Genomic DNA, 12,678 nt, shown 5'->3' on the forward strand with positions numbered 1-12,678 from the left:
AAACTGGAAGAAGAAACTGGAAGCTTCTGGCGTCGGCCAACGTTTCTCACAGGTCTTGGAAACCAAAAAATGAATGTGTCAATAGTGGACGCCACGGCGGATGCCTGGAAGACGCTTGACTGGCCCCCTTACGGCCTAAGTTGTCGTTGCTTCAATGATCCGGTCCAGTACTACTTACCGAGCGTCTGGGAGGTGGTCACCTGAAGCCCTCCCGTCGCCTCCTAGCAGAGAACAACGACCTAAACGAGCCACCGCCAAATGGTTTAACACCGATATATACGGCATCAAGCAAAAGAGACCTTGAGTTTGAACTAGGATACTCATTTAATGCACATGGTTATGACGGGAACTGTTCCGGCATTGCCGTTTTCGTTGCACCACCTCCACTCTCAGCACCAACCTGGCCAGCGAACACCTGCTGGGGAGCCAGTCGGGAGCGAATTGTTAGTACTACTATTTGGTCGCTCCCCCATTACGCATCCTTGGCATAACGATATCGCTTGGATGCAAAAGTTCCTCAAAAGGCGGCTCCACTTGGCGGTCTCTCAACAGAAGCGATCTCTCAGCGCAGCTGCTACGTTGGCCACCCGGATACTGACAGTGCTTCAAAGGTCTCTAGCCTGTGCAGTAGCGACGTCGGTGGGAGCGTGAGTGCTTCTGGCTGCACTATCTCCGTCGTCGGAGGGTTTGCTCCCCTTCCGACGGGGTGCATTCTTCTTCCACTAATTGTCCTAGCGGTCCCTCTCTGCTGTTCAGCGGTGGCAAGTCTGTCCCCCGTGGCTACGTCACCACCGAGCCTTGGGGATACCCCTCCATATGTGGCGCACACAATTGAACCGGCGTGCGCCTCTTCTACCGGGTTTTGTTCGACCAGCACCGCCGGTTGCTCCGCGAGGGAAGCTCGGGCATCAGTTGCTAGGCTTCTTACGGCTAGCACACGAGCTTGAGCCTCGAGGTTCACGCTCACCCTGCCGACGACGCTCAAGACAGGCTTTAGTCTCACCGACACGTTGTTGTGCCACTTACGCCACGGGGGCGATGCAGCACGCCACATGGACACACCAAATGGACACGCCAAACCCTCCTTGACATACGGTCTCGGTCAGCCTACGCGCCAGCGTAACATGGCGAGCAAGTCTGGTAAAACTCCGCTACTGCTTCTCTGGCGTAGCCTACTCCTGCTGCGTATTGCGACTTGGCTCCTTGACCAACCCTTGCTGGTCCTCCACATACTGCGTTAGCCACCGACGTGGCGGATCTTCACCCACCACGAACCTGCTAACCTGATCGTTATGCGCACGTACGGTTCTCCCCGGCGCTTCACATCTCCCGGCGGTGACCTGCGTCCTTCCAACCTCCGTAATCCTCATAGGAAGCGACCACCGCGTCGGGGTCCATGTAGGGGCGAAAGCCGCGCGGCGGCGCTGCCGTGTCCCCTCGTCCTCCTATGTCCTTGAAGTACGCGGTTCACGGCTGACGCCCGTACAGCGCTTCCGAGGTCACCCCGAGCTACCGTGTGACGTCGTGCCAGGAGTTCGCATAGTGGCTGCCCTCATGTGAGGGAGATTCCACTGCCCCTCGCGCCACGCAACTAGATGTCGGACTTCGCGCCACAGCCCCAGGTTGCCAAGGAGTAACGCTTTGAGCAATCCACGGCATTCCTTATTGAAGCTTTCAATAAGGATGGGCACCGAATCCAACACGGATGATTCAGGTAGGACGTTACGGACTGGACCACTCACTACAAGAGAATTGAATATTGCAGGCTCGGTTCCATCTGAGTGAGTGTCCTTCGGCGTCAAGATAGCGACATCAAGCGTACGGAAACAACGCAGCTTATCTGAAGCGGCCCGCGTATTAAAAGCTCCTTTCTGTGTAGGTCGGCTCTTGGACCACACCAAGTGCCTGAAGTGAGCACATGGCTACACTAGTGCACGTTTCCAAGAATCGTGAGACTGTTTTACTGTCTCACGATTCCTAGACACATGAACCAAAGTAGCCACGTGCCCATGCAGGCGTAAGGCGGACCACAACTACCGCAGCTGAATCGCCCGAAAATATTTGAATTGTAAAAACTTACGGGGCGGAAATTGTCAGGTATTACTTTTGTTTACGCTTCTTCGTTTTGAACAGGGAAGCAATATCTGGTGATGGTTTTTTTAATCGGGTTCCAGGGACAACTGGTGCCGCTGAGAATGACAATTTTACCGGTGCTTGTCCTTCCGAGATTATGGGTTCGATTGGAGAAACCACCCGCACCTCTAACCTGGCGCACGTCGACGGAACAAACGGCGCGAAAACAGGGACTGCTGTATCGTGTGTGTGACTTGCGTCTAATCCGTCAGCTGATGCGGGCGAATCCCCTAACTGTTCTGACTCCGGCTGCTCGAATATAGCTGGTTCTATTCCGGCGGGCTCTAATCCGGCGGGTTCTAACCTGGCGGGTTCTAATCGGGCTGGTTTCAAGTTGGTTTGTTCCAATTTGGTTTGTTCCAATTTGGTTTGTTCCAATTTGGTTTGTTCCAGCTTGGTTTGTTCCAACTTGGTTTGTTCCAACTTGGCTTGTTTCTCTAATTCTTTGAATTTGCGGTCCTCCACCTCATCTGGAGCGGCATACTTCTGTAATCGTTCTGCAGCAGCCTTTTCTCTGGCGTCTCGATCCTTGTCTATGTAAACTATGAACGGTCCCCGCGGATGGTCCCATTCTGCTTTGACCTGTTCTGTCTCCTCTAGATGCCGTATGAAGCCGTTGAGGGTAACCCAATGAGTGGCGTTCATGTGTACATGTTCCTTGTTGGCAATCATCTCGCAATATACAGAGTTAGCTAGGACACGCGCGCGGCAATATTTTGTCCTCATAAGTCGCATAAAGTCAGTTTCAAATTCCCGTGAGAATTCGTCTATATACTTGCCCGGTCGTTGGTTAAAGACAGACATCCTACGAACGTGGCTTTCGGATGCCATATGACACTTGAATCCGTTTTCATCTCGACATTGTTTCTCGCACATCTGGCAGTACCATCGTAGCCTCTGTAGACCCTTGCTTTTCATCCTGTTTGAGAGCCATTTGATAGTGCCTCTTTCCGCCTTGGCCATAAAAATCCGTCCCCCCTGGCGAATTCCTAGGTGATTAATTCCCCCTTATCTGTCCGGCCGAATTTCCCCGTGGTTATTCACAGGCGGTTTTTTTTTTAATTTTTGGAATGGAGGAAGATCAAACCTATCCGGGCGAGGTCATGAGCCACCGTGGGTGTTGTACTGGTCGACGTCGAAAGACCAAGAAGGTACTGGGCGCTGCTGCGGTGCTGGTCCTCCTCCACTCGATCCCCATTTACAAGCAACTGTCTTATAAGTTCTGCAGGAAAACAGACCCGTGCATTTTCGACCAGTCTAAAACGAATGCTAATTGGGTTAAGAACGCATATGTGACTGACGGTCAGAAGCCTCTTAATCCGAGTGACCTAGGTCTCGACCAAGCCCAAATTCTCACAATACCCATCGAAAACGATTTCAACAGCCACAAGGGCTTCTTCCTACCGCAAGACGACTCTGCAAATGCCCCGACTATCATCCTCTTTTATGGCATCGACTCCAGTAAGCCCACCCCACAAGCACCCCCCCTTTCCGGGCGGCCCCCCCTTTCTGGACAAAACAGCAACCTCCCCCCCTGAGACAACCCTCCTGCCACTATCTGAGATATAATGTGGCCTTCTTTTAGACGTGGGCAAATCGTTTGGCTCGTTGGCGAATGCGTTTCAGCATCTGAGTGCGAATGTAGTCTGTGTGGATTATCGTGGTTTTGGAGCATGTCGTACAGGTGTGGTGGGTGAGTCTACGTTGAAGGAGGACGCACGCCGTGTAGTCGAGTACGTGCACAGTTCGTTGCCGGTCGACCGTGAGCGGATCTTCGTGTTTGGTCATGGGTTGGGTGCGATGGCTGCATTGGAAGCTGTGAGTCATCCGGCCGTGCGTGGAAAGGTGCGTGGCGCAGCATTGTTGAACCCGCAGACGAACGCAGTGGATGCAGCCTCGTTGCGTGTGCCATTGCCCCAATATTATTTGGACTGGTGCTGTCCGGAGAAATTCGACAACGTGGCATTGCTCCAGAATACAGATGCACCTCTCCTCGTTGTCTCAGGGTCTGACGACCGTGTCGCACCACAACCCATGACGGCAGACATCTGGCGTAACGCCCGTTTCAACTGCAGCAAACGCGGTGTCGTACTAAACGGCGCTGGCCATGAGAACCCCCTTCTCTTCACACCACACATGCACTCCCTCCGAGCCCTCTTCAAATCATTCCTTCATACACCCGAAGAGTACCGAGACGTACACCCGACGCACTGGCTAGACCTCACCGAAGACGCACTCCGCTACACTGGCTCCCACGAAGCACCACCCACTGTCGTAGACATCGCAACCACCCAGTACCTCAAACCCGCCTGGATCTCAACCAAAGAAGCCGTACGTTCCGCCACAGCCTGCGCTAATGATACTCTCGTCTCCCAGTGGCAAAAGTGGATCGCGCAACGCGACCAACCTGCCGTGGAAGAACCCGGAAAAGCGGCACCCACCCCAAAGGCGGCTCCCACCCCAAAGGCGGCTCCCACCCCAAAGGCGGCTCCCATCCCAAAGGCGGCACCCACGACAAAAGCGGCACGGAAGCCAAAAGTGGCACCGAAGCCCAAGGCGGCACCCACCACCCCTGCACCGAAGCCAGCACCAAAAGCCACTCTGCAGCAATGTGCACTGGCACCAGAAGTGGCGACGGCAGTCTCGACGGCACTGCAAGGGGCAGCAGGGCCTAAAGCGACCCGAGAAGTGGCACCCGAAGTGGTCGCGAAAGTGACACCGGAGGCGGTAGCGGAAGCGCCTACGGAGGTGGTAGCGGAAGCGCCCACGGAGGTGGTAGCGGAAGCGCCCACGGAGGTGGTAGCGGAAGCGCCCACGGAGGTGGTAGCGGAAGCGCCCACGGAGGTGGTAGCGGAAGCGCCCACGGAGGTGGTAACGGAAGCGCCCACGGAGGTGCTAGCGGAAGTGCCGACGGAGGCAGTAGAGGAAGTGCCGACGGAGGTAATAGAGGAAGTGGTACCGGAAGGGGGTGTTGTACGAGAAGCGCCAGCGCCTGAAGTGTCAGCGGCATTCCAAACGGCACCAGCAGTGGAAGCGGAATTGGCGCCGCTAGAGGGAGTGGAGATGGTCACCGTAGAGCCACAACTAGTTGTCGAAGCCGGAGCCGTCCCCCAAGTAGGAGTCCCCCAATCGGACGAGACAATTCAAGACGAGTATGGAACTGAGCCGGTTTATGTACCCGAGCCGGTTTATGTACCCGAGCCGGTTTATGTACCCGAGGCAGATCTTGAGCTGGAGCAGCAGTGATGCTGAATCGTGGCTATTGAAGTTAAGACTCTATACGACCTCTTCCTTTATACAGTCTTTCACGACCTCTATACAGCAGCCTCCCTTCCATAGAATTCCGTGCAATTCAATGCAGTCCATCTTCCTTCTGGATCGAACTCACTCACACACACGAGTAGTGCTTTTTTAGTTAGCGACATTGTAGATTAGCAACCTTGCGGACTGGCAACCTTGTAGGTTCTCAGCCCTGTAGATAAGTGGTCTTGCAGTTTGTTAGCGTGGTCGATTGTCAGTGTCGAATGTCAGTGTGGGTGGTGGTGGCGGCGCCAAGATTCCTGCCTGGTGCTAGTGTGAAGTTGTCTTGGGTCTGAGGGTATCTTTGAGAACTTCTACGAAGGTTTCCTTGTCGGTGTAGCCGGCATCGGTGACAAGGAGTTCTTCAGTGAACCAGAGGCGGACGGTCTCTGGTTGTATTTGTACAGGTTGGTGTTGAAGTGCGTCCATGAGATCTCGATCGGAGATATAGCCGTCATGATCTGTATCGACGATATCGAACAAAGACTGTGCGATTTGAGTATTTTTGTCATCGCCGGTGGGGTGGTGTCCGTAGGCGAGGGCAACCATGCCGCCAATGAACTGTTGTTCAGTAAGGTTGCCTGCGTTGTTGAAGAGTGATAGACAACTGTCGGGCACATTTAATACCTGCGCCACCCGGCTGCCATGGCATCCGCTGCGTGCCAAGTTCCAGACATCGCCAACGCCACTAGCACTGCCTGGGTTCCTGTCGTTATTCCGTCCACTATGTTGCATCAATTTATGAAGGGTCATGAGTTGTTCTCGTTGTACTTGAGGCATGGCGGCGAATAAGTCGAATTCTCGGTAGTGGCGGAGTTCCTCGACCTCGTCGTCCAGATAGCTGAGGTAGGGAATGGTCTTCATAATGGCTATCAGAGTTTTGCGGTCGCGGTACTTTGCCACTGTGATCTGGTCATCTAACTCATGCACCACGTCTCCTTTAACCCGGAACTCCAAGCTTGTAATGAATGTCACATTCGTCACTAAGTTCGGCCAAATGAGCAGAAAGGAAAGCAGGCTCAAGGCACCAGGAAGCACCAAGACCGCCTTGTCATTCCAATTCGGCATGTCGCGCTCCCAATAGGGATTGAACAACCGTGTTGCGGAAAACGCAAGTCCTGCTACCTGCAAAAACATCAACAACTGCATTAGATTGCGCACGTAGTTAGTGTGGCCAAATAATAACAGAGAATCCTGTACGTTGCGGATGCCCAACACACCCACCGACTTAGAAGCACCCACCGGATGAATAGGGTGCCCGGCCCCTTCCCCAGACACGGCAGCAACAGTAGGTTCCTCGGCGGCTACGAGAGGTGCGGCAGACTCGTCCGCTACTGCGTCTTCGTCAGAACCGAAGAAGGAGACGTTGTTGACGATGTGCAGGCGTGAATCGAGAGGCACTTCTTCGGGCATGCTGGATAGCGCCTGTTCCAAGGTGTTGGATTGCAGTATACATTCTTTGGTTCGCACCACAGAGGGCGTGATTTGCTCCACGGCATTGGACGTTTGTTCCCAGAGCAGAAAGAGTGTAATGAGGACCAAGACGCTCAGTCCAGTGACGATGTAAGTGGTCAACTCCTTATCTGCCACTTGTAACAATGGGTATGTGAGAAGGACAATGAACCAAGAAGAAATCCATGTCGGGGCATTGATGGCAACCAAAGAGGTGAGAAGCTGTACATGACACTTGTAAATGTAAGCATGGAAAGGAAAAGAATCAGGATGTTTAGTCTTGTACCGCAAGAGAGATGGAGGGTTGAGGAAGCGCTGCCGCAGCGCCCAATATCGAACTATCGACTTGCCCACTGTATTGTTCGCCACCTTCCATTTGAATGTAGAATACTTCATCTGGTCAGTCTCTGTCCAGATGCGGCGCTTCCTTGCTATACTCATAGCTATATACAATCCGACAAGAACATATAAACACATGGCCAAGAAGATACCAAATTGGATATCTTCTATCAATTCCCCCAGGGTAGTCGGTGCAAAATTAGGATTCTCACCCTCCTCCGATAACTCGGACTTGCCGACACGCTCCAACTCACTCTCGCCCAGCATCATATCGTTTAAATGGCTTACCCAGCCAAAGTATATCGAAACGAATAAACTGAAACTCAGAAAACCAAGCACAGTCAATACCCGATAGAAGGCATTCAGAAACACCAGCCAATCCTTGCTCCTATGAACCAACCAATGATGCCCGTACTCAAAGAATAAAGTCAACACCAGAATCACTGCCATTATACACACCTTCGAAAACAAAATCTCTTAGCTTCTCAACTCTGCCGCTCACTATCAGATTCGCCTTTAACGCCTCGTGATGGTGCGCATCATGGTGATGCGCCTCGTGACCACCGTGCTCGTCATGACCTCCTTCCGCATCCTCATTTTGAATCAACAGACTGCACATCCACATGCCGATCTACTGCAATCCTGAATTTCACACACGCGCTCGCACTAATCCTCTTCTATTACAACGTTATATGCTAAGCGCATCAACCCGGCTTACGCGCAATGTAGAACACCAAACAGATAACCAAAACAGACGTAAAAAACGGTTTGGTCGCTTTCGCAAACACGCGTGTGCAATGTCAATTACCAACTGTTTCTTCCAGTCCTGCTCCTCAGCACTGGCAGTCTATGCAACCCTAACAGTGATATGTGCGTCATCGCCTGTTTGCGTGACATGGTCTACTGTAGGATGGTCGCAGTCCAGGGAAATGTAATCATGACTCGACAGCTGAATGAGCGACAGCTGAATGAGCGACAGCTGAATGAGCGACAGCTGAGTGAGCGACAGCTGATTGAGCAACAGCTGACTGGGCAACCGCAAGAGACGCAACTGATGAATCCGCGGCGTAGACTATTTCATGTGTCGTCCATGCAACCTTATCTAGTCAAAGACCAAATAACTGAAGAAGTGCTACAGGATGCAGCGGGTTTTGGCGCTCGAAATCCATCGTTTCGTCCCGGAATCCATGAGGAGTATCCTCCGGGAGTGCAGGCTGCGAGTAGGTGGTGTGATGATGCAAGCAGCCGCTGTATTACGACATGTGTTCTCCGAGTGTTCTCATGAATAAATAGAAGGCACTCATTAATAACTATGTCGGCGTCATATGTTGTTGACGCCATGCTGATAGATAAACACATCGGTATGAACATGACATGACACGACATCGTGTGCGCAGTCGAACTGATCCAATCCAACTGTGTTGGATTGTCACCGTTTAGTTATTTAAACTTTTATTAATGACTATATTTAATGGAGAGTGACATCACTACGATTGCAGCACACAGGGATGGAGCAGAGACGAAGGATGGAGCAGAGACGAAGGATGAAGCAGAGATGAAGGATGAAGCAGAGATGAAGGATGAAGCAGAGATGAAGGATGGTGGCCGGTCGGCATTAAATTGCGCCTTGGTTGAAGTTCCCGAAGACTTTGGCTGCGAGTCGTGGAGTATGAGCAAGCTGCGAGGGCGGTCAGTCCGTCCTGTGTGCGTCTTGCCTTTGATATATTCGAATGGCCTATACCTGTGTCCAGCACCGTGGTCCAAGTACTTAAAACCCGGTAGTCGTAGTCTTCTTCTAACCCAGAGAACAGTTGCCCCCTGCGGCCCGTGTCTCTGTCTGGCCCCGGAACTTGTCGTGTTACTGTTGCGGAAGCGGCGAAGATTCCTCTGTCTCAACCCCGAAGCTCAGCAACCACTTGAAGCCTCCAACCTGCTCTGCGGCCACGATGCAGACTTCCTCACCCCACCCGCCAGCAAGAGGCAGTTCGCCTCTTGGATTGAGTTCGTGAGCAAACATGAGTTCGTGAGCAAGCATAAAATACCCCCTCAGGATCCCTTTCCCCCATCTCTTACTGACCAATCCCGTACCGGACCCGGACTTTGTGAGACCGGATTCCTCCGGACTGGGTCGCCGAAAAAGACGGCGGACGGAACAGAGAGAACCAGCAGTCCGTTCTTGACTCCTCCGCGAGGGTTCTGGACGTCGGTGGTTAACCACGTTGCTCCGTCGGCAGACACGATTGTGCATGTTGCCATCAACTTGGCGCAATTGGGCTTCGAATTGAAACGCGATTTCGCCGACTGGTCGCCTCAAAAGGTGCCACCACACGCGTCTGCCAAACTCGAACAACTTACACCCTTAGCCAACGGCTCCTCTGTCTGCGGTCCACCCCGCTTCACTCAGTTGGCGGCCCAGCCGACTTGCGACGGCGCTTGCTATACATCGTCGACCAAGTCGGTGTGTCTGTTTGACTCCGTGCTGTGGGTGAGGAAAAGAGCGAGCGACCCCTGGCTAAAAATAGTGTGTGTTGACGCCGATGCGCATCCCGCCGCCTGCCTCGCCGGTCTCGATCTGCCCTGCATTGTCGCGGTCATGGCCACACCGGGCTCGGTGCAACTTTACAGTGTGCAGGACCGGACCTTCGCTAGCGTAGAGCTGGCGAGGAAACGCCACCTCAAGACACACTGGGATCGATGAGGCCGATTCAAGACCTGGGAGCGCTAGGGCTGGCGGCTGAAGCTGGGTGGGTGGTAGGAGAAGTTGGTTGGGTAGTGGGCAAGAAGAGCTAGTCAAGGACTGTGGGAGTAAGGAGTTAGATAGAAGTGGTGGATAAGAGGATAAGGTTGATTGTGTGCTAAAAATCTATACGGTGGACGCTGCCGGGTATGCCAAGGAGTTGGTCCAGGCATTTGCCGGCGACGAGACTGGGGTAGATGGCGGGATCCATGAATGCTCGGAACTCGGGGAAGCCGTAGGTGAGTGTGCGGCTGACGTTTTTGATATCGTCAGCAATGATGGCGGTGGCTTTGACCAGTGCCTCATCATCCCAGGCGCACATTTTACGGCTGATGGGGGGTGTAAGCTGCATGAGCAGGTTGAGGAAAAGTCCGTCACTGTGTCCGCAATTTTGGAGTTCGTCTTCGAAAGGCGAGTCAGAAGTGGGGAGTGCGGCGCACACGTTTGGTACCTGCACGGAGCCAAGGTGGTTGACTTCGGCAGAGTTGACTACGCCGCAGAGTCCGGCCACAACAGTCCTTAGTGAGACATCGGTCATGTTTACCAAGACAACAAAGTGGTTGGTAGTGACGGGGAGTGTGGGGTCTTCGCGCGACACGCCCGTTTGGCCTTCATTGTCTAATCTTCGTCTTGCCGCTCGCTGTAGTGCGTATCTCAAAGGCATTCGAATGAGCTGGACCTCCTCGTCTAGAATCAAGTGCGGGAGTACTGCTGTAATGTGTGCCAACAGTCGATCGGCCAGTTTGGGATCTTGTCTTTTAATCATAAAGATGTTATCCAGTACTTTGACTACGACCCCTGCGGCAGCGACTCGGAAACGTATGTCCACCTCACCAAAGCAAAACTGTTTGACGAGTTTGTGCAGCACGGCATTTACTACAGCTCGACCTTCGCGATTTAATTCTTTCTTCTTTTTTAGCTGTCGTACCATGAGGTTGAAAACAACTTCAGTTAGTAGTAATGCAACTTCGGGACTGGAGCTCCACTCGTGTAGCATGTCGTGTAATAGTAAATACTGGCAGCGTTTGATCTTGTTGCTTGTGAGACTCCACTTGCTTGTGGGTGTGCGAGTAATGCGCATTGTGGAGCTGGACGAGTTGGGTTTCACTGCGAGCACGCATCGACAACCGGCGCGAGCGACTTCAACGTTTGGTGTGGACTCCATGAGCAGTAGTACGTCCTTATGGGAGCATGCGAAGTGTCTTTGCCGTTGAGCCAACTCGGTTAACATGCCTAAGCCTTCGGAAATAATCGCCGGTGGCTGACCGGCCAGTAACTCGAGAGCCGCGGCCGAAGAATGCGCCAAAGGCACTTGCACGAAGGCGCGGACCACCACATCGGTCGGGAGACCCTGACCCAGCGCTACCTTGGCCCAGCTGCGCTGCATCTCTTCCCATAAGCTCCCCGCCTCCTTCACCCCATTTAACAACCATACCATCTCCGCCGCCAATGCAGCCAAATATTGCCGTGCACGGCGCGATCCCGTGCTCTTGAAACAAGGAACCAAACACCGGTGCAACACCGCCAACGCACTACCAAGCGACAACTTACGCAACCTACCTTCTTCTCGTAACAATGTCACTCGCCGTAGCACACCGCGCAATACCGTTGCACACAAACACAGACGACTTGACGACTTAGCCACCTCCAATACCCGAGCACCCACCACCAACAACGGCGCCACCCACTCTGTCAACAATTGCTTGTCCGCCACACTCGACGGAACGGCAGCGCAAAACACACCCGCAATCGTCAACTGCTGAATCGGGTCCGCACTCTCGCCACCAGCCGCCAACAGTTCACTTAACAACGCCTGGTACCATGCCAAACCGTCCGACCGAGCAACTTCCACGTTATTGTGGCCGCCATTGTGTGCGCTCGATTTCAACACGTTCGGCTTCAGCACGGTCGATTTCAACACACTCGACTTCGGCGCGCTGGGTGCGTTCGACTTTGGAGACTTGTCTTCGTCTAGCAGGGCGGCGAAGGTCATACAGACTTCTGTCGGATGCAGTTCCGGCGGTCGGAGGAGACCGAGGAGGTGGTACACGGAACAATTGTGGAGGTTCTCGGAGATCTTTTGGGGCCCCACAGCGTCCAGCAGGTCAGCCAGTGGCTGTGCCTCTGGATGATGGCAAAGTTGACGCACGTAGTCGCAACAGGTTCCCAGGAAGTTCCCTGAACCCTTCATCGCTTGGTCAAGCCGTTCAGGGAACGGCTGCAGGGCATTGCCGTACTCGTCGTTGAGACCAAGCGTTTCGCAACGCGTAACCGTTTGCTGCAACGCTGAGAACAGTAAGTTTGTCGCCGACCGGATCCGGAAGTCCGCGCATTGCGTGCTCTGCTCACTCACCGTCTCGAACAAAATTCGAGCACACAAACGCCATGCCGGCCGCGTGCTTTCTGGCGGCTCCGTCAGCGCCGCCGCCGCCCCGAACCACGCGGTCTGTTGACAACAGAAACTTCGCAGCGCGTTCAACGCGTGGAACTTCGCCGCAGCAATTGCCTCAACCTGTGCCGAGTCCATACACTGTGCCGAGTCCGTACACTGTGCCGAGTCCGTACACTGTGCCGAGTCCGTACACTGTGCCGAGTCCGTACACTGTACCGAATCCATACACTGTGCCAAATCCACACTCCGTTTAAGGTCCGTATTAGCCAAAGTGTCCTCGGCTTTTGGGCCTACTGCATTCAGGCTCATCAGCACTATCAGTGCT

General features: G+C 53.5%; 5 protein-coding genes across 5 annotated transcripts; 2 read left to right on the forward strand and 3 right to left on the reverse strand.

Moving 5' to 3' along the window:
* Positions 1-2,100: 2,100 nt before the first annotated feature.
* On the reverse strand, positions 2,101-3,096 carry GNI_075290 (putative KIN17; the record flags this gene model as incomplete). The annotated part of the gene is made up of 1 exon (XM_011132170.1): positions 2,101-3,096. One exon carries the CDS (start codon positions 3,094-3,096, stop codon positions 2,101-2,103), a length of 996 nt encoding a protein of 331 aa, XP_011130472.1.
* Positions 3,097-3,203: 107 nt separating this feature from the next.
* On the forward strand, positions 3,204-5,379 carry GNI_075300 (alpha/beta hydrolase family protein; the record flags this gene model as incomplete). The annotated part of the gene is made up of 2 exons (XM_011132171.1): positions 3,204-3,594; positions 3,719-5,379. 2 exons carry the CDS (start codon positions 3,204-3,206, stop codon positions 5,377-5,379), a joined length of 2,052 nt encoding a protein of 683 aa, XP_011130473.1.
* Positions 5,380-5,703: 324 nt separating this feature from the next.
* Positions 5,704-7,494, reverse strand: GNI_075310 (putative transmembrane protein; the record flags this gene model as incomplete). The annotated part of the gene is made up of 1 exon (XM_011132172.1): positions 5,704-7,494. One exon carries the CDS (start codon positions 7,492-7,494, stop codon positions 5,704-5,706), a length of 1,791 nt encoding a protein of 596 aa, XP_011130474.1.
* Positions 7,495-8,695: 1,201 nt separating this feature from the next.
* Positions 8,696-9,023, forward strand: GNI_075320 (hypothetical protein; the record flags this gene model as incomplete). The annotated part of the gene is made up of 2 exons (XM_011132173.1): positions 8,696-8,891; positions 9,007-9,023. 2 exons carry the CDS (start codon positions 8,696-8,698, stop codon positions 9,021-9,023), a joined length of 213 nt encoding a protein of 70 aa, XP_011130475.1.
* A 1,056-nt stretch (positions 9,024-10,079) lies between these two features.
* GNI_075330 (hypothetical protein) lies at positions 10,080-11,954 on the reverse strand (the record flags this gene model as incomplete). Its single annotated transcript, XM_011132174.1, has 1 exon — positions 10,080-11,954. The coding sequence occupies one exon, from the start codon at positions 11,952-11,954 to the stop codon at positions 10,080-10,082; it is 1,875 nt and encodes a 624-aa protein (XP_011130476.1).
* Between the last annotated feature and the right edge of the window lie 724 nt (positions 11,955-12,678).

This window comes from Gregarina niphandrodes (genome assembly GCF_000223845.1).
Source record: "Gregarina niphandrodes unplaced genomic scaffold scaffold00013, whole genome shotgun sequence".
Lineage (NCBI taxonomy): Eukaryota > Apicomplexa > Conoidasida > Eugregarinorida > Gregarinidae > Gregarina > Gregarina niphandrodes.